Source organism: Opisthocomus hoazin, chromosome 16 (genome assembly GCF_030867145.1).
Source record: "Opisthocomus hoazin isolate bOpiHoa1 chromosome 16, bOpiHoa1.hap1, whole genome shotgun sequence".
Lineage (NCBI taxonomy): Eukaryota > Metazoa > Chordata > Aves > Opisthocomiformes > Opisthocomidae > Opisthocomus > Opisthocomus hoazin.
The window spans coordinates 19,943,816-19,971,366 of NC_134429.1; the positions used below are offsets into that span (position 1 = coordinate 19,943,816).

The 27,551-nt window shown below is 42.7% G+C and overlaps 1 protein-coding gene across 2 annotated transcripts in view; it reads left to right on the forward strand.

Moving 5' to 3' along the window:
* SKI (SKI proto-oncogene) overlaps positions 1–27,551 on the forward strand; it is a 118,258-nt gene that overhangs the window by 46,988 nt on the left and 43,719 nt on the right. Inside the window, exon 3 of one of the 2 annotated variants that reach the window (XM_075437243.1) lies at positions 3,701–3,769. The exons of the other annotated variant lie outside the window; for it this stretch is intronic. Coding sequence (XP_075293358.1) covers positions 3,701–3,769 — 69 coding nt within the window. The remainder of the gene's footprint in view (positions 1–3,700; positions 3,770–27,551) is intronic. 2 annotated transcript variants of the gene reach the window in all.

Below are 27,551 nucleotides of genomic sequence, written 5' to 3' on the forward strand. Positions count from 1 at the left end.
GGAAAATAGCCTAAATATCAAAATAGGTCTTTAAATTTCATGTGCTACTTTAAAATCAGGCTAATGTTTTGGAATAGCATTTTTTCCTTAAAATGAAAAAAATACAAGACCCAAAAAGAAACATTTGCTCATGGAGTTGTCAAAAAAGTAAGGCTATGAACAGGCAGAAAAATGAAGATGTATTTAATTAAGATAAGGATCTCCATAGGAAAAGCAGAGGGGTTATACTGCAATTCTGGTTTGAATTTTTGCTTTCTCTTCTCATACTTCTAGAGAAGCCTCAGTTGGCTCTCTTTCAGTAAAGTTGTGCTTTGCAGATGGCATTGAAAGAAAAGGTTTTGCTGAGGTGCTGTTTAAAAAGCAGCCTCTAAGAGAGGAGAGGCACGTACTATATGAGTCTATACAGCGTTAGTGTTGTGGTATTTTGGTTTTTCCTTGTAACCCGTTTTCTTGAGGAACATGGCTGCAGGTCGGTTGACTTCAGGCCACAGGGCTTGTAATCCGGGCTTTTCTGGGGTTTACCACTGCCAGATGAAGCTCTGTTTTCTACAGTCTTGAATTTTGTATTTTTAAAGACACTAGTTCAGAAGTATTTAAAATACACATTTGGGATTTTTTTTTTCAATGAAAATAATGCCAACTGAAAGTTTGTCAGATCTAAACTTTCCTCCTTGAGTCTTCCTTTCTTTTACAGGCTCATAGTCTGAGCTCAGAGCTGAGCTAGACCTATCCTAGAACTTCCAAGCTGAGACTTGATAGTGTTTTAGCAGAATGAGTTGTTGTCTTTGCTTAGCAGTTCACAATCAGAGTTCAGCATCTTCACTGCTGTTGAACTTTCCCCTTTTTGTCACTAAATGCTGAAAGCGAGGAAGTGAATATTTGGTTTTTGGTTGTCCAAACCAAAACCGCTCGTTGCTTCCCAGAAATTGAACTCTTTTGAGGCGGTTTTGTAGGTTTGTGGATATGTCATACAGTGTTCCACAAAATGTTATTCAACATTTCATTGCATGTATTTTTCATCATAGTTCATTTATATTATGGTAGAAATTGGAGGTACCAAAGAGAATAGATGTTCCCTCTCCCAAGAAGTTTAGTACATAAGCCCAAAGCAAACTGGATGCAGTCGATAGATGGAGGAAGAAGACCGGACTCCCCAGTGTGCAGGGGTGTATGTGTTCTAAAACCAACCAAAAATACCCGCCTGTTTTCGTTTGCCTGATTATCAGGCTAGAGCAATTTATGAGCTGCAAAAAGCAGAAATGCCATTGTGAACACACTGACATCATGTCCCAGGAAATAATGATATTGCAACATTCAGATCACATCAGATCTGCCTGTTGCTGTTTGACTGTGGAATAGATCTGATTCCCAGCTGCACTTTCAGAGGCAATCTGAAAAAGGAAGGGTCACAGGGAGGTGTCCCTGTTGGCTGCGTAACTAGTTACAAGATTATTTGCTTTTTTGGTGTATCCAGTGACAACTGCCTGCTCTGTGTTTGTATACAACTTGAAAGCAGGATGTTTTGCATTAGATAGCATAGACACAAAAATGGACATATGGATTGTTTTGAAGGGAGTGAAAATTGTTTTGTTTCTGCAAACTGGTGCGTTTAAAAATACATTTTAAAAAAGTTTCCAAACTTGCTTTTCCTTCAAACAGTTCTGTGAAAGCTTGTTTAGGGGTTAATATTGCAGGCTTGAGTGACTTGAAGTTGTAAGAACCCTTGGAATGTGTAAAGAGGGGAAGGATTCCGCAGATAAGGCTGAACTCTGAACTCAGGGCACAATCCAGTTTATACGTTAATCTCCACCAATAAAAGCAGTATCAGCTGTCTGAGTCAGGGTGCTACTCCTCGTTGAAGTTGTTCAAATAAAGAAAGTAGGCTGTTACACCTGAGAAGAGGGCAAAGAAGGTGTATTGTGTTATTCTTGAGCTTTGAAGCACATAAAGCAGTAGTGTAAAAAAGAAAAATAGAGGTGGTGTTCTGAGGTTGCATAGTCCATTCAGTCTCATGAAACGTAGTTGTTTTGCAGGGGAGTTGTTTGTTTGTTTAATTAGACCATGCTCTGACACCGCCACCGCTTCGCGCTGCCCGTTTCTATCCCTGCATATCTCAGCATCTGCAGCTTTGCAGATAGATGAACAGTTGTGTTAAAAATCAAATGAAGAGAATCAGGTGTTTTTTAAAAATTTTTTTAATTTAAACTTAATGTTTGTGCTTAATGTGATTGGGGAATGCATTTTACTCTAGCCAGCCACAGTTTGTCGAGGGCAGCGAAACAGGCCTGTGAAATAGCTACTGAGTGGAGGGTGTCCCCAGAAGCACTGCTGATGGCATTGGGAACTCCGTCGGTGACTGTTGTGAAGCTGTGGAAGCAACAGATGAGGAGCTACCTGCTTCTGTGCAAGCAAGGAAGAGGGGGAGAGAGACACATCGATTGCAGCTGTGCTTTCATTTGGAAATATTTCAATTTCAAAACAATGAAAATCTGACTCGGACGTGACTCCGAGTCCAGTGTTTTATCAGTAGAGGCCTATTACGTAGTTTGCATGTTAGCACAGTTTCCTTTTCATGATTGTTATGGTTACTTCCTCCGAACTTCACCCCTCCGTGAAGTTCTGAAGAAGCTGCCCATGTAGAAAAACATAGGAATGAGTAGGTTTGTGTGAGTCTTATTTCCTCAGACACAAAACTTCCAGTCTTTAAACATATGAACAAGTCAGATTGCTAGTCGTAAGTATTTTATGTGAGGAAAATCTCTTTGAGGAGATTCTAGAGCATAGAAAAAATGGTTCATGATGGTAACAGAAGTAGGATGAGACATATTTTGGGGTCAGAGTTATATCTTGATTATAATGGTCATAGGGTGAACCTGGGGGTATTTGAAATGTGAAATTAGTTGCTATTTGAAAATCTGCAAGAAAAAAATGAAGTTACATAAACTTTAAATCCAGTAATTTACCTTCTTTTCCAAAAGTTGCTTGTGAATTTGGGTGGACTACCTAAAATAGCCTGTGAGCCTTGATTTTTAAGACAGTAATGGTTGGGCAGCTGTTGAAAATTAGATCTCTTTTATCTTGATTTTAGGACCTGATTTATTTGAACTTCACTCTTGCCCTCCAGAAATGAAGGCATGCAAAATCATAATTTGTTCTCAAAATTGCAGACCAGTACTATAGGCAGAACAAACTGTTATTTGGTCATTCTACCGGGAGCAACATTTCACAACCTTATTAAAATCAGGAGGTTGCTATGTCATTTGATTTCTCATTTGCTCAGTATCTTTCCCTTTTACATCATTCCAGCTGATTTTCTGACCTAGAACATCATTTATTTTCTTACGGTCGGAGTATATTGTGATCTTAAGAACTGGGCACTGGTGTGAAGGTCAGAACAACTGGTTTCTGTATCTGTCTGTTGCTGAGTGGTGGACTCAAAACCCTTGCCTCTGTTAACCTATCTGTAAAAATGGAGATAATGCTGCTTGTAGACTTATATGAAGCACTTAAAGGGTTATCTTTTTTGATAGGCTGCTTGTTAGGGAAGGATAAAATGGCTTGAGTGCTTGTGCCAAAACTAGACTGCACTGAACATTTGGAGAAATTGATTTTAATTTAAATTTTCACTCTTGCTGCTAGTGAAAGCCAGAAGGGAAGAAGCACTTCAGAAGGCAACTCTCACTAGCTTTTTTTCTTTTAGGGCTCATGGAAAGCAGGAAGTGCAGCAGTTCCCGTGAAAGAGGTGCAGCCCATGTTTTCAGTGAATAAGGTTAGAGAATCACTGACAAGATTGCATTCTTATTTAAACGAAGTTTCAATCCCTACTACTAGTGTGGAAGGGACACAGTCCCAAGGTGCAAAAAATACTCTATTGCGCCGTTCCTTTTGCAGATAGACACCACTCAGCACCTGGCAAATTTGAGCTAGGACTCTTGCTTAGAAGATTCCTAATGAAAGGATCAGACTCTGAAGTGGAGACGACCAGAAAAAACACCTTTAGGACTCTATGCAGTACCCTTAAAGCGTATATAGGGCAGTGATGGCAAAACTTTTTGGTGTCAGATGGAAAATTTATTGTTAAGAGATCACTGTTGTCAGTACTGGCTTCTTTTCAGTGCCAAACTTGGTGGTGATGTCAAGGGTTCACTATTCCCAATCTCTACCAATTTTATATTTCAGAGAAGACTCCTATGTCATGCTGGAATCAGTGTTTGTAGTTACAGTGTTTCGGGGCTGTGGGTGAAGTCTGCTTTCCAAGGGGCTGCGCTGCGCTGTGGCCATGCTGCCCTGCCTGCTTCCTGCCGTGCCTTGTGAGCTCCTGCAGACAGCTGAGGGTTAGCAAGGGGCAGCAGCTGAGGTAAGGGAGTGTCTGCTTGGTTGCACAGAAACCTGTCCCTTATCACCTGCCACTGCTTCTTTGAGAGGTTGCTCAAGGTTTAAAGTTCTGGGTTTGAGTCATCAGTCCAGCATAGGATCTTACAAAGGGAAACAATGGCTGAATACAGTGCTATAAATGCTGTCACTAAGGAAGTGGCTTGGTTTGTCTGAATTTACAGCCTTCCTGAGACAATCCAAAATGCACTGCTTAGATTCTGCCTTTAAAAGAAAAGTGTCCTCTTGGCTATGTTTTTCAGCCCAGTTTCTGCCCCCTCCTCCCCCATGGTTTTTTAAGCCACCATTTTCTTCCTATGCTTGTTCACTAGGGTTTTTTTTGTCATTATATCAGTTTCTCAGTGGAGATGATTTTTTCCTCAAAAAAAAAAAGCAAAGCAGACTATCGTCAGAGGAATGTGCAAGCAGAGTACATTTAAGAGCCACATTCTGTGCTGCCATGGCAACCAGAGTTTTAAAAATGATACCGTCGGTGTTCCAAAATGATGCAACCTACAATGAACATCAGGAATAATTAAGAAAAGTAGTGTGTGCTCTGTGCTCAACAGAAGAAACGATAAGGGCACTTCTCTATTGACACCCCCCCCCCCCCCCCCAAGTGACATTTACTGTATTTTGGGGTTTTTTTTGTGCTGGTAATACTCTCACAGTGGTCAATGGCTTGTTTGTTAGAGACCTTAAGATTTTGTCCCTGAGTGATTTTATAAGGTGGCCTGCTGGTGATACTTCTCTATGTATTTTAATAACTGCAGTGTTGGGATGCAGCTCTGCTAGGTAATAAGATCTTAAGGGCACAATGCTTCCAAGGCGTTCCGGTCAGTGTTGGTATCAATAGCAAGGTATTCTTGTCAGAACGTACAAGCTCTGTCATGATATAAAGGCTGTGCATTTAGTATCATCTCTTTTTATGTTTCATTTCAGTCTTTCATTATACTACCAGTAAGAGGGAGCAATAAAAAATGGAGGTCTCGGGGGTAGATGATGGTGCATGGAGGAGTCAAGAGGGCTCGAAAATGGCAAAGGTCACAGGTTAAGACCCTGTGCTGGGACGAACAGAAGCAGTCTGAACTTGTTAATGAAATGACTGGGATTTTTAGTGTTGGGCAGAGAAAGTGAGGAGATGGGGAAAGAATAGCAGCCCAAGCTTTCTGTAAAGTCTCCTGAAGCTTAATTGTGAATATTGCTGCTAATCCAATGAACTGGATACCTTCTTCTACCTCATATTTTTCCAAACCAGAAATGAACTTTTTTCCAGATAGACTGCTCGGTTTGTTTGGGAGAGTAAGATTGAATCCTGCTGTTTCCCAGGCACCAAAGAAGAAACTATATCTGCTAATTAAATTACTAAAATCCAAATAGCCACAAGACTTCCGAACAGGACTGCGCGCTCTGGGGTAAATTAGTAGTAAGAAAATTCCAGTTTGAGGGCAGACATTTCTTTAATGAACAATGGAAGGGTTCTGCTCTTTTGCTTGTACCTCAGAGCTTCATCATCCAGCCAAACTAAGTATCTTAAACATAGGATCGTGCATGAAGGTAGCATAGAACAACAAAATTACCCCTGACTTCAGCTTCCTGAAAAGCCGTTGGATTTGTCTTTCCTTTTCCTGCTATGCATGTATTCTACTTTCTGTGCCCTAGCAGCTCAAACGTAGAGAAGCCTTGAGAAACAGATTCTGTATTCGTTCAAGGTTGTTTAATGATGTATCTTAAACAACAACAACAATAAGAAGAAAAAAACAACCCCAGCCAGAAGTGAATAGCACAGGGACAGCTCACTCCCATATGTTATAGAATTAGTGCGATTACACATCCCAGCAGTGTAACTGCCGCCCACAGCTGCACCTCCACACCCCCACGCTCCCTCCCCCCTCCTGCCAGCATCCCCACCCGGAAAATACGAATGTGGAGTTTCTTGTTCTTAACTGTTCGAGGTGAATCTGTAAAAGCACACTGAGTTCATGCCCCAACCACTTCCCAAGAGTCTGGTAGTGTAAGAATCTGATTTCTTTTCTCTTTTGCTGACGAGACAGATTGAAAGTGTATTTTACAGGCACACCCTTTCAGGTTTCTCTATCTCCTAGCTTGCATTAATTTTTAATCACTTCCTCCAGTTGGCATGCAAGAACGTCTCTAAGGACTGGCTGAATTTATTCTCGGGCAAGCACTACTCAGCCTTTATCAAAGAATCTAAGGTGGCATGACCTTAAAAACTTCAGAAAATGGATTCTAATTTCAGATACACTGGTATGCCTTGGCTTCAGGGAGCAATACGAGCCTCACAGAGATTGGAATCTGTCCACAGAAAAAGCCCCTTGCATTGTAGAGCAAATTCAGGCTTCTGGGTTTCCTGGACCATCTTGTGTGTCTGTTAGCGGAGGATTCATTGTGCAGTTACGGAATTCTGGAATTGCTGCCCAGTTTTTAGGCAAGAGAGAAGGTCTTGCTGGGCCATTAACCCTGTTGTTTTGAAGTTTGAAACTCATCATAGTTCAGCAAGCAAAGTGAATATTTAGGAGGATGTGAGTGTCTGTATATGTATCTATATTCCAAAGGTCTGTATATGAAATACGCCGTAGATGATTAAAGATGCCATTTCATTTCCCAAGTGATGTGCCAAATTGATTCCAATTAGAACATGTAACTAGAAAACCAACGTGGGGGAAGGGGATTTGTAGTATATTGAGTGTGAGCAACCTTTCCACATAAAGTATACGTCCATGGTGTTTGGAAAAGTAGCAGGCACTACGTTTCTGGAATCCAAATGCTCTTTTTTTAATATTCTGTTCCCAGGCACTATGGTGGCAGTTTTTAGTGCTAGAACCTTGCTATCTGTCCAATAGCCTTTGCCACTTGTTTGTAGGCTGAGAATTCAGGTCCAAAACCTGAAAGAAGCTCAGGGTAATGTTTAGGGTGGAGCACATGGACACGTGCACTCGCACACCCAGAAATACAGCAAGCAGCAAGCTGCTTCATGCAAATGATTCTTTAAACCACTGGTAGGGGGTTGCCTGTCCTGGAGGCGTAAGAGGAAGTCATGCGGTGCTGGTGAATGGATTTGCCTTGGACATAGTCCCAGCCAGGGAAATTGTGTGACAATTTTAGGGCAAAGGTTCCCCTTGGGTGACATTTGACAGTATTTCACATATACTGTGTGCGTTATTGAGCCTGTATGCGTTACTCCTCTGCCTTGAGACAAATAAGGCTTCAGAGATTTAATGATCTGTTTGCTGGGGATGACCCTGCTTGTCTCTGAATGACAAAGGAGTGGCTTAGTCTGCAGGCTGGCTAAGTGAATGCCGTCAGCGCAGGGCTGTGCTGTCAGATGCACAGTCAGGTTTGCAGATCTCTAAGCAGGCTTGCCATCAAAGGTCACGTTTACTTCAGCATGTCTGCAGGTACCGGCACACGGAGCAATATTCGTGTCCACTGCGTGCAGCACAAATGCCTATTAAAGGACATGCGACATGCATGCCTGTATGTCATGCCGGAAAACCACATATGGATTTACCAGGCCACCAAGGGAAAACAGCCGCTCTTTGCCGGGCCTCCCCGCTGCGGCTCCGAGGATGCCTGGGAAATGCGTCAGGCCTGGCGCGGCGACCCAGCCGGGCAGACGGGGCGTGCGCTCGCAGGGCGGAACAGCCGCAGTCTGGGCTCCCAGCCTCCTGGCTAGACTGGAGAAACTTATAATTGAGTTCCTGAGCCTCCCCTCCCCTCCCTGCAGCTCGGCTGAAAAACACCCTGGCTCCCAGCCATGCCCTTTCACAGTGACCTTGCCTGCAAATAGCGCGCAGGAATTTTTACAGGCACTGTGCACTTGGAAAAAGGGCTGGGGGGGGGGTGTCAGTAGGGAGCTGGGAAGGGGCCATGCTGGTCCCTTTGGTTTAAAACCCAAATCTCATCAGCTTCACTTATTAAACCCCCACCACCATCACTGAGCCCGTGAATTGCAAATTTCGTTTCATTGTTCTTGCTCTTTTTTACAATGCTATAGATTAATTTCTGCTCTCTGACGGTATGACAATTTCTCTGAATATTGATGTAACTGATGGGTTTAAAGGAAATGGTTTAATGTAGTGGCAGGATGGTACAATATATGCTTAGCTTCCTTGCACATATAATTATTATTTGGCATATATGTAAAGAATATGTACGTAAAATTCAGGGAGAGTGTGTGTGTATATATGAATGTATTAAAATGTTCATACATCCAGTTATACGTGAAGATAAAGTAAAATGATACTGGTAATGGCTGTCTACTTAGTATATATACGTAAAAAGCGGCAGCAGCCACTGGCTAAAAATAACCCCAAATTCTTCTCTCAGATTACATCAATTAAGCTTAGAACATTTGATGTAAAAAGTTGGGCTGTTAAATTCTGTTTAAGAATTACCGGTTCTCCTGGGACACTGTGATGCAGGCTGTGGAAATCACTGGGCTAGGAACACAGGAGCCACACGTAATTTTGCCTCTGACCAGCTGTGTGACGTTGAACAAGCCGCTATGACTCCTCCACATTCTATCAGGAATATTAAGTCAAATTATAAGCTTTTCTGGGGGGGATGAGTATGACCGATGTCAGCATAAGCATCCCCTGAACCCTTGCTGGGGCCTCTGGAAGTGCTACTGCAGTAGTATTACCACTCCTGTGTTTTCACCTAAAGCTTTGAAAGTAGTATGGAAACATTCTTCTGCTCCGTTTTTGGTCTCAGAAGAGATATTCTTGCTGTAGCTGCATCGGGCAGTCTCTTGGATTTGAAGGTGTTCGGCACTTTGCAGGATCATGCTTTTCACACGTTGCCACCTTGCTCTCAGCCACCGAATCAGCTCGTGTAACGTGTCAGTTGTATCGCACTCTTCAGACGATATATTAGAACTTCATGATACAAAAGGGAAAATTGATTATCTGGAAGTGGCTTTAATTAAACCTTGTTTTTCTTGTCTGCTCTCCTGTGTTGGTGTCTGTGGCAGCCCACTCCCTGTAGTCAGCAAGCTTCTTTTCACTGCTCTCAAAAGCTCAACTGTTGCAATCAAAGGTAATTTTGTTTGTGCAAGATAGTCATCTCCAAAGGAAGGGCCCAGGATAGGGGTGAAAGAGAGGACAGTAGGCAGATGACTTAAGTGTTTCTATTAGGCCTTTCTGACAACCCCAATAATTCTTTAATGGCTTCCTAATAAAGTGTAACATCATTATGTCTGAGAGGTTTTTTGGACTGCTTTTCTGCTCGTTCACTAAAGGATATGAAAAAGAAGCAGTCAAAGTCAGAAGACCTCTGTATGTGTCTCTACACTGTGTTGATGCGATGCTACAACAGTGTCTGAGTTTTTACTATCTTTCATACAGAAAGGGAGTAATGGACTAAACATCATTACGTGTAAATTCAACTGCAAGATTCATCAGTAGATACTACGCTCCTGGCGCCTCTTTCGTAAGCAACTCGGTGTCTCCGCAGAGGGTTTTGATACCTGAGGGATCAAAAAAAGAGAAAAAGGCACTCTTCTGTTGCAAGACAGGATTTGCTGTGTGTGACTTTCTCAGAGACATATGGTGCAGCAGCACCTGTTTTGTAAGGATGATCTCAGTGCAGAGAGAGCAGATCCTAGAGAATAGAGGAAATTTCATCTCTCCTTCCCGTAATTCCACCTGGCTGCCACCTGCTCCCCCATTTAATTGGCCCGTGTCCCTTGGCTCCCCACCCGACCGCAGGGTGAGCAGGAGGAGGCAGAGACAGACAGTGAGTATGCAAAGTGCTGTGGGCAAACAAAAGGGACTTCAAAAGAGCAGCTTGGGTGGAAGCCAGGCTGGTTCATGTCAGACTTTTCAGTCACCGAGGGGCGGTGACTGGCCGAAGTGCCATAGTCTGTCACTTCGTGTGAAGACACAGTACAGCTTCTTGTCCACCTGGGCCCCGTAATCTCAGTAACTGGGTGTAAAATGCATGGCAATTCACACTTGAAGACAAGATCCGTTGCCGTTTGATACTGGACTAGTGATTCGGAAGTTTCCGTCCTGCGAGTTTTGTAGCACAAAATAATGGTGATAACAGCTGGAGGTATCGAAGTGTAGTTGGCAGCAACATCCACACACCAGGGATAAACATCCCGACAAAACTGAAGTGTTTATTTGCATGTGGATGTCACTGCTTGGTAAATTCCAACACATCTGGTTGCCACCGCTGAGATTTGCCAATAAAAAGGAGGGTGTTTTGCCTCATTTTTCCCCAGAACAAAGTGAGTGTGGCTGCTCACATAAAGAAAATTGGAGAAGCTGATAGTTAACGGATTTCATTCCTCCTTGTCTGTACTCACCGCTACCTCTACTGAGTTAAACCACTTTTTTTTTTCACTTGCTTGCTATGACCACAAATATTTAACCACTGTTTCTTAACTTAATCTAACCACACTGGTAGCCGTGGTAAAGATTAGCAAGTTCAGAAGGAAAAAGCTGTAGTAATACAATGAACCTGTGTGGATCTGTTTTGTGAGCTGAGCACTGGTTTGAAACACAACATACTCATCTTGGGGCAGGTTATGAACAGTGCCCCTGTGCTTCATTACTCAAAAGTGACTGCAGAGATTGTGGAATGTCAGACTCGGAAATGAGTTCAAAAATTAAGTTTAGTAATCATTTTAAGGCCCTGTGTATTGCACAGATCAGGGTTTTGTAACGGCCGGTCACCATTATCCCTGTTTCTTCTCTGGGAAGACAGGTGGAGAGGGGAACAACTCAAGGTCGGTCACTGAATGGACGTACAGGGAAAGCCCCCTCACTCCTGGTGCAGTGTGTGTAGAACAATCTGGTCCAGTAGTTTTGTCCTTACAGATCATTTCTCTCTTTTACACATCTATACTGGACAGCATGCTGGAGTTAAAGGTTCAGAACACTTGAAATAAGGACTTTTAATGCAGATGGGCCCTGAATTACAGGCCTAGCTGGTATGGCTCTAATTCTTGGTAAAGTCAAGATTCCCATCAGTGTTGTGCTATAAATTGAGCAAGCTTTCTAGTTCGTTACTGTCCCACAGCAGCTTTCTGCAGTGCTCTCCATCTATTTCTGCCACTGCAAATGTGCTGGTCTAAACTATTGTAAGTTCTTGAAGACCAGAATTTCACTGATATATGCTAGGAGATGCTTCTCAGTCAGCTCAGGGGAGCCTTTTTCTGTTGCAGCATTTTTTCTTTTGCTGTGCAGTGGAGCTCTGGATTTCATTTCAGCACCTGGTCGGTGGTTACTGGATGGACACCTTCTCCCTCTCAGCATGCAGGAGAAGGGAGGAGAAGGACATCCAGAGGAGGAAAAGTTGCTCACGTAGTCGTGGCATGACGGAGACTGTCTGCAAGAGTTTGCTTGATAATACTGCATGCTGGGGCCACAGGAGACACCCAGACAGTGTGGTGTGGCTCTTGTCAATTTGCAGCATTAATTTAAGTATCTTTCTATGTTACTGCGTTTTCACTTCCTTTTCCAGAAAAACAGCAAGCTGTAGATAAATGCGGTTCTTACTGCCTGTATGCCCCATATGCATGGTTTTAGAAACCGAGCTGTGCTGCAGCAGCGAGGAAAATCTGTGGAAGGGGGAGATAAGAAAACCACCTCAGTTTAATAAGAATGAATTGCTTTTGCTTTGGTTCCAGAACATTCCTTTCCTATGGAGAAGGCTTTAATGGTTACTTTGATTTATACAGCAATATATGAAATTGTCTATTACCTTATACTCTGTGAGGCTTTGAATTTTCTTTAATGCATGCCTGCATGAGATGTCAGAAGAATGCAGGAGGCAGACCTTACTGAGCTTGCCTATAGTTTGTACGACTTATGTGAAGGAATATGTGCACGGGGATCCTCCGATACTTGGGACACTGTTAGATGTAGTGAAGGCAGAAAGAGGCCAAGATGACCCTTGCGTACCTCTCCCTCAGTAATCTGGCTTGCAGCTTTTGCCTATCACCTCTCCCTCTTACGTCTCTGTTCTGAATTTATTTTAAAACATTACAAGTATTCAGAAGATGATAGATGTGAGGGCTCAGATATCTGAATATGTGTTGAAGTGAACATTCACACTCAGTATCCTTAGTAGTCATTCAGAGGAAAGCCGTCTTCCTTGGTCAATTAGAACTTCAGAACAGCCTCAGGGCTGTTGTTTCTGGGCATAGACTTACACTTTAAGTGTGCAAACACACACACAGTGCATCGTTACAGCTGTGGTTGGGCTGAAGCAGAACTTGCACCATTACAGAAACCATTTGTACAAAATCTATTCTTACAGGGCCTTTTAGTTTACTTTGAGGCTCTGCTATGCTGCTGTAAAGAGGTTTTAATGCAATTTAGAAGACACTGCACAGTCCGTCACCAGCTTCCAAGCACACAAATGGGAAAATTAACAGCTGTTTTCAAGTGTAGCTGATTTCCTGAGGACCACCTCTCCCCCACTCTAATGGAACACAGAAATGATAGTGAAATGCAGTAGCAGAATAGAACGGCAGGAGCTGACCCTCTGAATCATCTTGAAGTCAAACAGCATTAAACAGTTCCTGATGCCGCCTGCCAAGCGCGTGTTATCATTGTGTCTCTGAGTAGTGCAGCCATTTACAGATAAGAAAAGGTTAGTGCCCTCCGAGGAGTGGGATGGTGTTTACAGAGGTGTCGGTACCGATTTAGCAAGTTAATACAGTATCTGTTTCTTTCCCTTTTTTCATGTTTAAGGGACAGTCCGACTCCAGGTAGAACATCTCTGACTGAATAGACAGAGGCAGGCAGCCTGGCAGTGTGTCTGGAGTGTTGTAGGTGGCCTGCACACAGTGCTTATGTCTTGTGTCTGTTGCTGGTATCTAGATATGATTTTCAGTGCGGTGTGTGTGATTATCGAGTATAGTGAAGAGTCTTGCAGTCACTCCAGTGGAAGCTGGGACTAAGGATATATACATTTAATTCTTTGCCACATAAATCCTTGGTAAGCAGGATCCAAATCATGTTAATCCAGATCTGTAAGAAGGAGCCTTTGTTCTCCTCTTCTTTGGATTGTAAACTCTTTGGGATAGGAATTGCTTGTACATGTGAGTGTTTGTAGCACTGTGCTCTTGTCTGAGATATGTGAAAACTTTCGCAATGTAAATACCGGAAGAATGGGATCGATTGAAAGTTTTTAGAGAGAACGAGGTCTTGTCAGTGAACTGAGAGTTCTCCCCCTCTGCCAAGGAGGAAGCAAGGGTAGAGGTAGCCTAGCTGTTATTTGATTGCAGAACAAAGAAGGAAGTAATTAGGCCACACCCTTTATATGTTCCCTTCCCCTGCACGGATGTGAATTTTGGACTGAGACTTAAAGAATCTTAAAGGTAGAGGTGTACTCGTTACCTAGAAAAAAAATGAACTAAACGGTACAGAGTCCATGCAAGCTGTTGTGCACCAGCCTAATCTGGTTTTGCTGCCAGCTGACACAAGAAGTTACGTATGAATCTGTTTTTCTCCTTTCCATATTTCTTTTTTCCATTAGCTTTAGAGTCAGTTAATGTTTATACAGACTGAGTCACCCATCCCTACCCAGCCACTGAAGAATGCATTTAATTCACAGCTCAAGAAGCATACTGAATGTTTAAATTGACTCAACCTTTGTGGAGGCTTTGATCCATTCTGGAGAACAGTGACTAAGTGAAACCAGGGGAAGTCAGCTTGCAATACCCCAGCGTACGGCTTTTGCTGTAGGATCATTTTCACAGAGAACACTGAATGTTAGAAGCAGTCTGGGAGCGGCATCAGGAATTCTGGAGCTGGGACAATGGCTGCTTTCTGCAGTGCACAACAGTGCAAGATGACGGGGCAGCAGCCAGTGTCACAAAACATTGGGGGTTCGACAGAGTGTGTTTAGAAGTGCCAGCCCCTTTGAGTGCTTGGATTTGGATACTTTAGAGGGATTGAATTTTCATAAAGTGCTGAATACACAGGTTCTGAAAAACAGGATGCTGGAAACTTGTCATATGAAAAGCCTTGGAGGTTGCCTTTTTCAAGACGTGTCTTCTTTGGTCAGTTTTTCAAATGTCAAACCAATGATTTTAAGAAGGTCGATCAAATATGATCAAAGACCATGGCATTAAAACAAGCCAATTTGTTCTTCCCCTCACCTCCCCCTGCATTATTTGTTATACTTCTGGAGCAATGAAGGATTTTAATGCAGCTGGATTTAAGGTGTAAATAACTAAGCTGTGTGTGGCTGGTTATGGGAGGTATCCTTGATCTCTTCCCCCAGGGACTCTCCAGTATCTGGAGAGTCTCCTTCCCAGGGTGTGGTGCCATGCTCGTGTCTCTGACCACTGTTCCATACTGAACCAAGTGCTTCATCGACTTGGTTTCAGAGCCTTGGAGAGAGGGGGTAAATTGTCTCTCTTGAGTCGTGCAATTCCTGTTGTACGTTTTCTGGTGAGTAGCCAGAAATCCCTGCACACTGCCTCTCTCTTCTCCCTCTCATGCACACTCTGTCTCTCTAGCTTTTCCCTTGCCTTTTGTGCCAAGAATGTGGTGGGGGAAGGGGGAACCGCACAGGAAATGCCTCTTCTTTTCTCTAACGACATTTCCAGCTGCATTTGGATGGGAGAATTCGAGGAGGGGGAAAGCATCAAATCAGTGGAAAGTTGTTCAGCTGCCAAGTCAAACTGGTACATTTTAGCTCTGGAGACAGTAGAACCTTTTCTCCTGAATTTTGGCCCATTTTTAAAGTTCCGTTTTTGGAAAAGCAGGGGAAAAAGAAGTTAGTGACATCAGTGCTCCTGCTTTTTATTTATATGCGTGTTTTTTTCAGCAGAAGTGAAGCTAATTTGTAGCTTTACTTTTAAAGGTTTTAAGTGCAATCAGTTTAGGGAGGCTGGAGAAGGGCGATGCCTGTTTCTTTCATAGCCAGGAGCGTCTGCCTGCCCTGGCCATCTTTTGTTTATCTATCCATCCACCCACCCACCCACGTGCAGTGCCAGAACCTCCTGCTTGCTGCCTTGCATCCTTCTCCTCGGTGTTATTATTTAGTATCTTGCCTGGTGCACCTGAGGCATACATTCAAGCAATACACTGCAATGCAGGATCAGCCCTTTTTCAAGTCACTGTGGATTGATCAGTACAAGGATACCCTTACAATTTATGAGGTGCCAAGGAAGCAAAGGGCTTAGTTGCAAAGTAAAGAAGCGGGAGAGATGCAGATAGAACAGGAGATAAAAGGTGTTCTAACCAGATGGTATGATTTCTTTTCTTCATCTCAGTCCAACAGGAAGGAGGAGTTCTCCCCAAATTGTCCAAGTGTTGCAGGAGGAGATGGGCTTTGCCTGTGGCCTGCTAAATTTGGAGTTTATCTCTCTTATTGGTTCAGTGCCCAGCATCCCAAGATCTTTTGTTCAATTCATGTTCAAATAGTTTTCTTTTTGTGGCTTGTGAGAGTAAAATTCGTGGTGGACCTAACAGAATGGCAAGCAAGAACTAGACTGTATCCAGTGATGAATGTTACAGTCTTAAGAGTTCAAGCAGTGTGTATTTTGCAATTGTTTGCCGTATAGACAGTGTTCCTTTGAGTAAGGTGCAGTGAGACATCAAAGCTCTGCAGCAGCTTTACCTTGTGAAAAAAAATTTGAAAAGGAGGAGGAAGGAAGGGGGGGAATCGCTTGTTATTAGCAGCCTGGTTGTCTGCATTTAGAAAACCTATTAAAAATGCATCATGCTGAGGAGACAGTCTGCACAGTGTGTAAAAAAAAAAAACGGGTTGCAATAATTCTGTCTGGGTGTTTTGAACCACAGCCTCAGACAAAATACATAGGATGGGAAAGGGGGGTTGGGAATACAGTTCTGAGAAAAGTTGTTTATTGCTAGTGCAGTTGCATTCTGGAGTCGAACCAAGCGCGTGGCTGTGCGAGGGTCACAGAGGAACTGCAGCAGGCAAGGGGAAGAATGGGAGCGGGGTGATGGGGGTGCGGGAGGAGAGCTCCCTTGTGATGCTGAGATGATATATTGGTGAAGTTACAGAATGAGAGCTGGAGTTTAGCTCGGCTGGATTGATCCCAGTCTCTGTTGAGCTAGGGTGAATCAAAGATGACTTTCTGGAAGTCACATGGCAGTATGTTGATGGGAATCTCCAATATGACTTAACCAAAACACAAGAGTTGTTTGATTCTTCTTCGCTTTGCATTTGTTAAGGTTAGAAGGAGTGCACTGAGGTAGCAGAATGTCCTGAAGAAGTTTGGGGGGGGAATAGAGAGTCCGATCTTTTAATTCTCCGCACGTGAGTGAGCCTGCATCTCTCCGCTTTACGCAGCGGATCGTGGTTAACGGCCTGGCACAGAGTTTCAGGTCACCACCAGTATGGAAGTGGAATCAGTCACCTGCATAAGCATCTTCATGCATGTGAGCATTCCAGCTGCCGTCAGCAGCACACGTCGTGCGTTCACTGCGTGCTGCCGGCCTGGCTGCGTTACAGGCGTGGTGTGTAGCACCTCACAGAATCCAGCTGTTAGTCCCAGGGCTTTTTACCCCCAAATCTGCAGTTGCTGCCTTTACCACATAACCGTATTCTTTCTCTGACAGCATGGAAGAGCAGATGGAGTCTAGTATAATGCCAGCTTCTCTGGTGGTGCTCTACAGCCTTCTGTCTCTACCCTGAAAGAGAGGAGAGGGGAGGGAGTGTTGGAAGTTCCTTCTTTCCAGCGTTGAATCACTGTTTGCCCTGAGGGACCCCACAAAAGCAGGAGTCACCAGACTTGTCCAGCACATGCTGTTTTCACAGCCCACAGGGTAACGTTGTTGGCTGTGAGCGGTCTCTGCCCTTTTTCTTCTCCTCTCTAACAAGCTGGATTCCTTTAGCTTTCTACTCGCGAGCCCTCTGTGGCCTGTTCTGTTGTCCCTTACGGCTTTCTGAGTGCACAAGGGAGGCCAGTGAGTACACGAGAGAGGCTAGTGTTCCCTGCAGACTGGGAGGGAAAGAGCAGCAAGGGGGCTCTGAGCCTGCCTCTTCTGATAGCAGGAATTGTTTTCACTTGGCATTTCCGTACTATGTAGCTATGCTGTTTTTCTTGCCTAACATTGCAGAAGAATAATTGTAATACGGCAAGGCTGGGATTTCTCTTACCTCCCACCTTTTGGAAATCTTTTTATTCAAAGGTTTGAGACTTCTGGTGTTGAAAGGTGAGCAAAAAATACTACAGAAACCCCTAAACTGTGATAAATAATTTCTTCCATTTATTACTTCTTCATTGTTCTCCTCTCTTGCCTCGGTTTGTTGTATGAAGATTTTTGGGGTGAAATGCTGTACAGTAATGAAGCAGATCAGTATCCAGCAAGGTATTTTCTCACAGTCTCTCCACTCAGAACTTCATTTTAGCATTGGAATCAGTCTTCTGCTCTTGCCAGCATAAATCGTTGTTGCTTAGATAAAGGAGAACTGTCGAATAGCTACCCATGGCTTTTGGGCGCAGAACAGAATTTTAGAAGAATTGGGGTTTGTTCTTTGTTGTACTGGCTTTTTGCAGCAAATTATTGTGTCTCTTTATGTCTGTTTCTCCGACTGCAGAAAGTCAGTTAAAAATGACTATTTTATTTGTATGCATTTTGATCTCTGCAAAGTCATATATGAATGACGTGTGCTGCAATATTGTAAACTGTCATGACAAGCTGCTGCTTATTTTGTGTGATTCTGTGCACATTATTCTTTCTGTCGTGTTTGAATTTGTCCTTAATTATCCACGATAGGTACTGTTTCGTAATATAGTTATGCTTATTTCATATACACATGAGAACATGCTGGGTAGGTTCAAGGATCTGTCCTTAGACATCAGGGTGGAAAAAGAACTCCAGACTCCTGGTTCACAGTATTGTGTACTAGTCTGAAGACAGTGGGCCATTTCATGTGTCCTTCTGGGCATCCTGGGCTTCTGCTCATAACATTTTGTGTTCAAAGTGTGAAGTCTTCTCTGTCCCCCCCTTTATATTATTATTTGTTAGCTGCAACCATTGACTTACTGTAAGCTGTATTAGAAGGATGTGACCCAAATAAAACAACAATTTAAGGTCAGTTGGTGATTTACAGTATCCTTTTTGATACTTGGCTTAAAGGGATTTGTGACAGGCTGGGGCAGCGTGTGTCCTGCTGTGTGCAGGCTCGGACAGTGGTGCTTCAGAAATGCTGCTAAGGCAGTGGACTGCTGCTGTCTGGCGGGATATGCTGTGAAATTTGCCATGCCCCCATGAGCACTGAAGAGCGAAAATGGAGCAGCAGATAGCCAAAAAGACTTAGTTTTACTTTGTTTTCAGTTTTCTTCCATATTATCTCGCTTTTGGGGTAAACTGTTATTTTTATTGACACACAGAGATTAGAAAAATAGCAAAAGTATATGATTATGTGAACGGTGAGAAAACAATTCTTTTTTTTTTAATTGCAAAGTTGTTCTTAGTCAAGATGACTTGAGGTAGTAGAAGTGCCAAAATAAGATAACTGTGCTTGTGTCAATGGAGTACAATATGCATTGAAACCTTTGACCTCTCTTGTTAAGTTCACCTCCATACTCTAAGGGAAAGTGAGAAAGGAAAAGATAATATTTACCATAAGAGATAAATATTTAGCATGTTTGGGTTGGCCCGCAGTGCAGTTGGAGTCCAGGTAGAACCTTCAGAGCTGTGTAAGCATGTTATGGAGCTAGGGCAGTGCCAGTGAGCAGCAGGCCTCTTTCATCGCTTGTTAGGACAAAAAACCTCCAAAGAAACATCCCATTTGCAAGAGCAAGCATGTCAAGAGTGTTACGTGACCATAACTAGGTGAACAGTAAGGTTTTTACACGGCAGAGGGAGTCAGCCTGTTCTAGGGAAATTTCCAGGGCTTCTTAAGGCCGTTTGGTTCGGGCAGCCCTGCCCTGTCAGGGAGGGAGAACAAACTGAAGTGGCCGTACTAGCTCCCCACTGTATGAAAGAGCGTTCTGGAGCTGTGGCTTTGATAATCCCTTTCCAGAAACATGGGCTTTCCTACTGTAGGTGGGAAGACGCAGAAGACCCAGGGACTGCAGACGTGGCTCGTGGATGGATGGGTCTCTATAGGTACTTCCCCCAGGCACTGGTGATTTTGCTTTAGTCGCATTAGCACTGGTATCCAGGAAAGATAACACCCGTGAATTAGTGGCTACTCGGAAGGGTTGTCGTGTGGACTAGCATTTGGGAGAAAGAATGTTACTTCTTTTAGACCAGCTTTACACTGGGAATTTTTGCTGGTCTACCATTGCCGCTAGTTTTATTTCTCTTTGGAAACCAGCATAACCTTTTGAGAGTTGTTTTTGTATGTATCCCGTGTCAGAGATGACCTTTTCATAGGGAACAGAATATATGCAGCCTGCTGTAGGTGACCCTGCTTCGGCAGGGGGTTGGACTGGATGACCCACAGAGGTCCCTTCCAACCCCTACCATTCTGTGATTCTGAATTTAGGTCCAATTTTTGTGCAAGTACTATTTGCAAAGAAATCTGAATGAGCTGTTTGGTTTTTATTCAAGGGGTTTAGGCTGACGCAGTCTGGTTAGTGTTCTGGAGACCCTCTGAGCCTGGTACAGTCTGCGTGTGAGCACCTGATCCCTCTCCTTTTGTAAGGGTTCATTCTTCTGCTGACTGCTGGAGAAAAAAAAAGGAGGCAGATAAAAAGCAAGAAGTTAGCAAAACTTTTGTTGCTGTAAAATTGTATCTGTGGTTTGGTGTAGAGGGCACAACATCGTGCTGCTTTCCTGACTGGGCCTCACAGTACTGGATAGATGGGACTGCTGCCTTTGTCCTGAGGAGTTTAGAACAATACCTTGAAGGATCAGATGTGCTTGGCAGCCAGTGGGTAGCCTGGACATTTCTTTCCATGTCTCCCTGTTTCTCTTGAGTCTGCCTTGGGCCAGGCAGTGTTTGTGGAGCTGGAGGCTGGCTCGAACTTGCTGTTATGTCGGTTTCTATGGAGGAAAAAAAAACACATAGGGGTTGCCAGGCCTGGAAGAGTATTAAAAAAGGAGGAGGAGGAAGAGGGGGAGGGTGTTGAGGGGAGTGTAGGGTGGAGAAGAAATGTGATCCTCGTGTGCTCTGAAGGTGAAATCTTTATTTCACCCCTCTCGCCCCATTTTTGAATTGTACACAGTGGTTTTTGACTGCGAGGCTTGCAAAGTCAAACTGAAATACATGTGTCAAACAGAGGCGTGCTTTCAGCAGGGGGTGGTTTCTGACCCTGCAGCCAGCGTAGTTGGTAGCTGCCCGCAGCTGGAATGTCCACTGCTTTGGGAAACAGATGGGGCTTCACCCATGGCAGATCCCAGAGGTACTTTAGGTTGTATTTCTGCCGAAGCCTAGGAATGATTTGCAGAATTAGATGTTAATGGCGCAAGTGTTTCATGCAAGTGGTTCCAAACTCTCCTTTGGCTTTCTTAGATTTTGAAGTCAATCTCGGCAAGCTCTGTGCTCCACTTTTTTAGGAGTAGCTTCAAACTGCTACCCTTCTCTTGCCATCTACATTATAAGTTACATTTTGTTCAAGTGTTTAAGCAACCTCTGACATCAGATAAAAGCCCCTGCAACTTTTCTGCTAATGGAAGTGAATGGGTTTTATTGTCTTGCTCTCCCATCTGCCTGGTATAGAAGACGTCTCTTAAGATCTTGACTCTAGGGAATTCTTGCAGCTTCCTGTAAAGTGGCGAGGCGTTACGTGTTCTGAACGGGATGCAGAAGGAACCAAAACTAATCAAGAAGAAATTATCTGCTCTGAGATTAACACTCTGGCCTCCATCCTCTTGAGAGATGTCGATTTTTAAATATTTCACTTCATAGTTGTTTTTCTGGATGATTTCCAAAACTGTTTGCATCTCTATTATTATGACAGAACAACTCCAGCCAGCCATAGATACCGACCTGTCCTTGTAAACCCTATAAATGTTTTCCGTGTTCGATGGGAATCCTGCAGACTTGCAGGATTTGCTCCTCCATTGTGTGGCTCTGGGCTGTGATATAACTAGAGTGAGACCCCCCCCCTCCTTTCACTCCTGACAGAAATTGAAGCAGCCCGAAGCGAGAGCTGGTGTTCTCTCTCTGCAGTGTCCCAGACCTCAAACTAGAACAAAATTCTAGGGTCTTCGGGTCTCATTATAATAATTCAAACTTGGACTGAGGTCATTGAGCTTTGGAGACTTGTTTTCTGACCAGACCTGGAGCTGGGTTTCAGGGAAGCTGGGAGCAATTTATGGTTTTGTGTAGAAACCAGACAGAATTTCTGTGGTTTTCTCCCCTGAGTTTTGGTTTTATTGCCTTCAGAAATAGTCCGAGGACGTATACAGGCATATATAGCTGAAGTGAAAAAACCCATCAGTGCAGTTTCTCACGGCACAATATTCAGTTGTTCCTCATTATAAGGAATTTCCCTCTTTTTAAGACCTAAAGGTACCTCTCAGAAATGGCTGAGTCATAAAACTTTGGTATCTTTGCCTTTAAAAGAAATCATTAGTTCTGGGCTGTGTAAACTTTCCTGTGCTGATGAAAGTGTGTCACATTTTGGGCTTTACTTGCTTCCACATTTTATATGAGAAATCAAGACAAATCAAGGAACAAATTCTGTACTCTGTGGGCATAATAATTTGCACCATAGGGCTCAGTATAATTGCTTTTACAGGTAGATAGTATTCTCAGAAATATTAAAAAAGGATGCTTTATTTTATTTATCGTTTTTACAGAGAAGATTAGTTTAAAAAAAAAAAAAAGAGAAGAAACCCAGCAGAATCTCACACATTAAAGACAATCTCAAGATAAATGTATGCTTGCTTCAGGCAGTCCAGTGTATCTTTTCTTTATTACTAAATGGAGATAATTTTCTTTTCACACAATGTTGCATCTGCCTGTTGTATACAGGCATTTTTACTTGGGGATAAGACAGGTAAAAGTACAGGACAAAGTACAGATACACATGGTGGATTGTCATCTGTCTGGACAACAATGGAAAGTAATTTTGTGGTAAGAAGAAGATGGACTAGCTCACATGGGATTTTGTTACTGTTAATGTTGGGTTTGAATTGTCCATACATACCTTATGTAGAATCTGGCTATTCCTGTTGGACGTCCTGTAGGATGTCCTGACATTTTTGAACAGTGTCAATTTGAAGAGCATGTTAGCTGCAGACCAAAGGTCAGCATTGAAAAGAGCCTGGGACATGAGTGTTTTCTCCAAATAGTAGATGGTAGAACACTTAGTAAACTTCATCACATTTGCCCTATTATTTTGACAGCTCAGACACTGACTGCAGGAAAGGCAGTTTCAGATTTCTTAATTGCAACATGGTCTGGAGGCTGAGACGTTGCTGTTGTAAACCGCCTTATTTGAACAGCCTAGCCCTGGACTGGTAGATGAAGGCGTGATGATCTTCAGCCATTGCACACTTAAGGATGTGCTTCCGTGGGGCCGTGTTTGGGGCTGAGGCGCTGAGTCTCAGTAGTACCTAGCACGCTAGGGAGACTGCCCAGCTTACCCTTTTGTATGACCACAGTAAATAACATTATTTTGTAATAACTCCACTAATAATGTGTAGTTGAAAAAGCTTGGTAAGGAGGCATGCATGTGCAGAGGAAAGCAAGAGTGGGTCCAAGCTGCTTGCTTGGAGAATGGCGTATGTGGTAGGGGGGCACAGGCCAGCAAGTCTGCTGGAACACTTCCACCCTCGATCTCCTTGGTTCCTAGCACTCCCCTCAGTAAACATTGGCCTCAGCTGGCAGCTAAAGCAGGGCAAGAGTTTATTTTTGTTTCTTGGAATTTGGTAGACCTGAAATCTCTGTTAAATGTTAACTGTCAAAAGACACATGCATCAGCATTCTGAGCCACTGCTGGTATGAAAAAAGAAGAGATTATAGAGAACGTAAGTTGAGCTAGATTTTGTCCCTTCCCAGCCTTCTGTCTCTTCCTTCCTCTTCATGCATTTCTGTATGACGTGTAGAAGAATCTGCAGACAAATCTGCACCATCTAGTAACTATAATTTTTTACTTTTAATTTGATCATCCCCCCCCCCTTTTTTTTTTGTTTTAGAATGTTTTCATTTAAATGATTGTGGTGGTTGCCATAGGAAAAAACCAGCAGTTTAGAGAGTCAGTTGCTGAAGTGTTGACTCATAGATTGAGTGCTAAATAGGTGTTTAAGGCTTTGCTGAACTGTTATCAAAAATGGCACAAAATATCTCTCTCCACTCAGTTTGTAAACTGCATATGCATATATAATTAACAGAGATCTTGTTAAATAGGCAGTTGTAACCTCAGAAAGGAAAAAAAATCCAGAATTTTAGCTTAAGCAGTTTCTCGTCCAGATAAAGAGTCATGCTATAAAGACCTAAGAGAAGACACGTCTTCCTATTGGGTTGATTTGTTACTTTTATGAGTTTTAGCTAGTAGTTTTAATTATTGTTTTTTCTCTTTTTTCCCCAACAACAATTTGGAATTATTCCAGGTTCATGTCAAACTAGGACATTGGATAGATAATTGAAGGAATTGAATTTATGTTGAATCCTCTCCCACTTCTGAGTATTTGTGGTTAAGGAGGAGAATCTGTGCAAGTGAATGGTCTGCATTTTTCCCCCCAAGTTTCAGATTGTATTATCTGTGACATTTCTGTAAAACTGGAATGGCTCCATTGACATCATCTTGGCATTCATTTGTTGACATTTGTTTCTTTCTATGGCAGTAGTGGTATGTCCCTTTCTGATCTTACGTTGTGATTATAGGCTCCATTTCACAGTAATGCCACGACCAGATTCATTATTATTTGTACTGTAGTAGAGGCTGGAAACCAGGATCATGACCTTCTGTGCTTAGTGCTCTATAAACACATAGAGAGACATTTGCTTCCTTGCTTCCTGAAATCTGATTTAGCAGAAAAGGAAGCAAATGAATGAGACTGTGCAGAGGAAGACAAAGGTAATGAGTAGCAGTAGTGAAGATAGCTGTTGTGCAAGCGGATTGTTTTCTCACAGCACTATTTGTTTTAAAGATGAATTCCAAAGCACCCCAGCTATGTAGTAAAAATAATAATACCTACTTTGCCCTCTTTCAGTTCCCATGTTATCTGTGCATTCCATCATTCCAGCTGTTCACATTGAATGTGGGCAAAACCAAATGCTTCTCAAAAAGATTGTTTATACTAAAGTCATTTACTACCTTACTGTAAGTCTGAATAGCAACGGTAAACTGTATTGACAAAATATAAATGTGCAACAGCTGTGTCGAAGGTAGCACAAACTATAGGAGTACTGCTCGGAGTGTTTATAGTGCATCCTGAAATCTGAAGTAAGGCTCCTCTGGCTGCAAGTATCCTTTTAATTTACACAGATGTTTCTTCATAATCTATTCTTTTCAGGCTGTTGGAATGATCAACAATTTAGTCTAATTGTGCTGGATGTTTGGGTTGTAAGGCTGTTTATTTTGTCTGTATGTCTGGAATAGTCAGTCTTTCAAGGACTTGACTGGACTCCGCAGACCGCACATGATTTAGAGAGGAATGGGTCGTGCATTTGTTAAAACCTTGAAGATGGTGTTACTGAGCTTGGTTTCAAGCAGTGTTCTTCTGTTCCTGGCTCTGCCACGTGGCAGTTGCTTTGCTCATCTATGTGCTGCATGTATTAAAATGGTAGTGATGATAATAATTACCTGTTAGTATAATGGCTTCAGATCTGTGGATAAGAAGGTGCTGTCATTCTGCTCTTAGGGAATAATTTCCCTTTTCTGGAGACTAAGATGCCTGTAGTCAATTCCTACGTTACTGTGTCTTCTGGGTTTGATTTGCTTAAATAAAGCCCAAATTTGGCAAATAATGAACTGAGCAGGCTTTGCCAAGCTATGACCATCTTTGTCATCGAGCAAATAAACTATGGTGTAAATAGTGGAGGAACTCGGGCGTTTTACCGAGCACTTAAAACATGAGTTTTGGGGTTCAAAGTGCATGGTGCAGGTCTGGCATAGGAAAGCTGCGTAGTTCTTTCTTGAAGACTGTCACGGGATGATTTTTCCTGTTGCTTGGTGAGTTTATACTGTGTTAACTCTCTGCAAACAGGATTCATAGAACATTCTGGCTACTCTAATGGAATTTATTTTCCACATTAATTTAGTTTATTTTCAGGCTAACAAATGAATTCTGTATACAATGCAAATAACAAGTTGTTGTCCTGACAGAGGTAAATATTTGACTTTTGTATTGTTCTTGAATCCTTTACCCATAGTACATGTGGGGAATTATTTTGGCACCTAGAATCTAGGCATGTCTTTGCTGGAACAGCACTTGCAAAAGTTACATGTCAAACCATCCGGTCCAAGTACCCCCAGTTTTTGTGTTAGCCTTGACTTCATGCCTTTCCAGGAGATCCTTTCACGTGCATTAGCTGCAGTTTCTCTGTTGAGTTTGTATTGCCTGATAATAAAAAAGGTGGGGTTTATTGTGTGGGGTTTTTTTTTGTTCTTGTTTTTTTTTTAAAAAAACCCCTTATGTTATTAGTAGTATGTTTTTTGTTTCATAATTAACATATTGATTGTAAGTAAACATTAGCGATCGCTCCCAAGGCTGACAAAGCAACCAGCTTGGTGGGAGTGGGGTGGTGGTTCTTGGAGAATTCAGTGTGGCACGCCTCCGCCAGTGAAGTAAGCTGCTGGAGATCTTGCCTTGTGTCTGTGATCCCTGATCTAAATGGACTTTCTTAGATCTGAGGAAGGGAGAGTGAAGAGAAACAAACAAAAAAAGCGCAATGGAGTAATTATTTCCTTTTTAACAAACCCTGTGGATCTTTAATAGCTGTAGTCAAACAACGCTTCTTCACCTCCCTTGATCACGATAGATAATCAATTGTGTAGGACAACTGATGTGTAATAAAATACCAACTAGTGCAAGAAAACTCGATGCACGGAGAAGCAAAGAGCCTTTAATAAGATTGTTATTTAATCCCACTGTGTTCCTTGGAGAGTTCTTGAGTTTATGGAAGTGTCTCATTCTACAATACATTAGGTTTGTGATGAATAGCTGGTTTTCACCGATTAGAAGTACTTATATAGTGACTCAAGTATTGCTTTTTAACACAACTAGTAACTTTAGATGTGTGTGTGGCATCTTGTGTTTATAAAGAAGCGTAGTGTTTTTGCTGTGGAGTTACTAGTGTCTATAGTGTACACACAGTTGCATTGGTGGAGATGGGGCAGTGGTGAGCAAAATGTACTTTCTTTTTTTAGGAGTGCAGTCTTGAAGTTCTCCCCTAGACACTATGACTTTATTTGGTAAAAGTGTTAGTTTTCCTCATTACCAAGAAGAATAATTTGAAAGACTGCAGACCACCTGGTACAGGCCATTTATTAAGTAACATTTGAAATACATAGTTAGTGGGTTGGTTTGACACGGAATTTTTCCACAGTCAGCTGTGGGACTTCGGCGCTTTGGGGAAGATTGCGGAGCTGTGTGTATGTTGTGTGCGCTTTCCACAAAGTTATTTCCAGTGTAATTGCATTCCCTTGGTTAGTGTTTTATTTCTGACAAGTACTTAGGTGAAATTTTCTTGGTAATATTGTGGTAGTGATTGCTGGTTCTGCAGGTTGCAGTTGGGTCTGCTCACTGGAGCACAAGGAGAGTTGTGTACTACATATTTACCTCTGGGACTTGGGGCTCCCTGAGCCAGTGTGAGGAACAGAAAGAGTGATCAGTAATGAGACTGCACCTTTGCAGCACTAGGGCAGTCATGAAGCGTTGTCACAGCCGAATATTCCGAGTCCCGCAGCACAGGACGGTGGGTAAGGGATAATGAAGGGGGGGTGCAGGTTTCTGTGCAAGAACAGCAGCCAGCAATAACGGTGTGAGCAATGCTTACTTAGTATTTCAGTGACACAGCCCCCAGCCCGCAATTGTCAGCTTGTGACTTGACAGCCACTGTTAGCTTTTCTCTTTACGTGAACTATTCTGTGAATTGATCTGTGTTTTAGGTAAATCTCCATTAGAACAAAAGCACTAAACCACTTTGAAGACAACATGTAAAACTGAGATTGCCTCTTTACTACTGTATTTTTTGTTCCTTTCTGGAGGTGAAGCAGACAAGACCACACGTTACTGGAATAGCACAAAGAGTCTCATTACCTTCTTGGGAAGTTTCTCTAATTGTGTGTGTTGTCTGTGGCTTCTGATACGCAA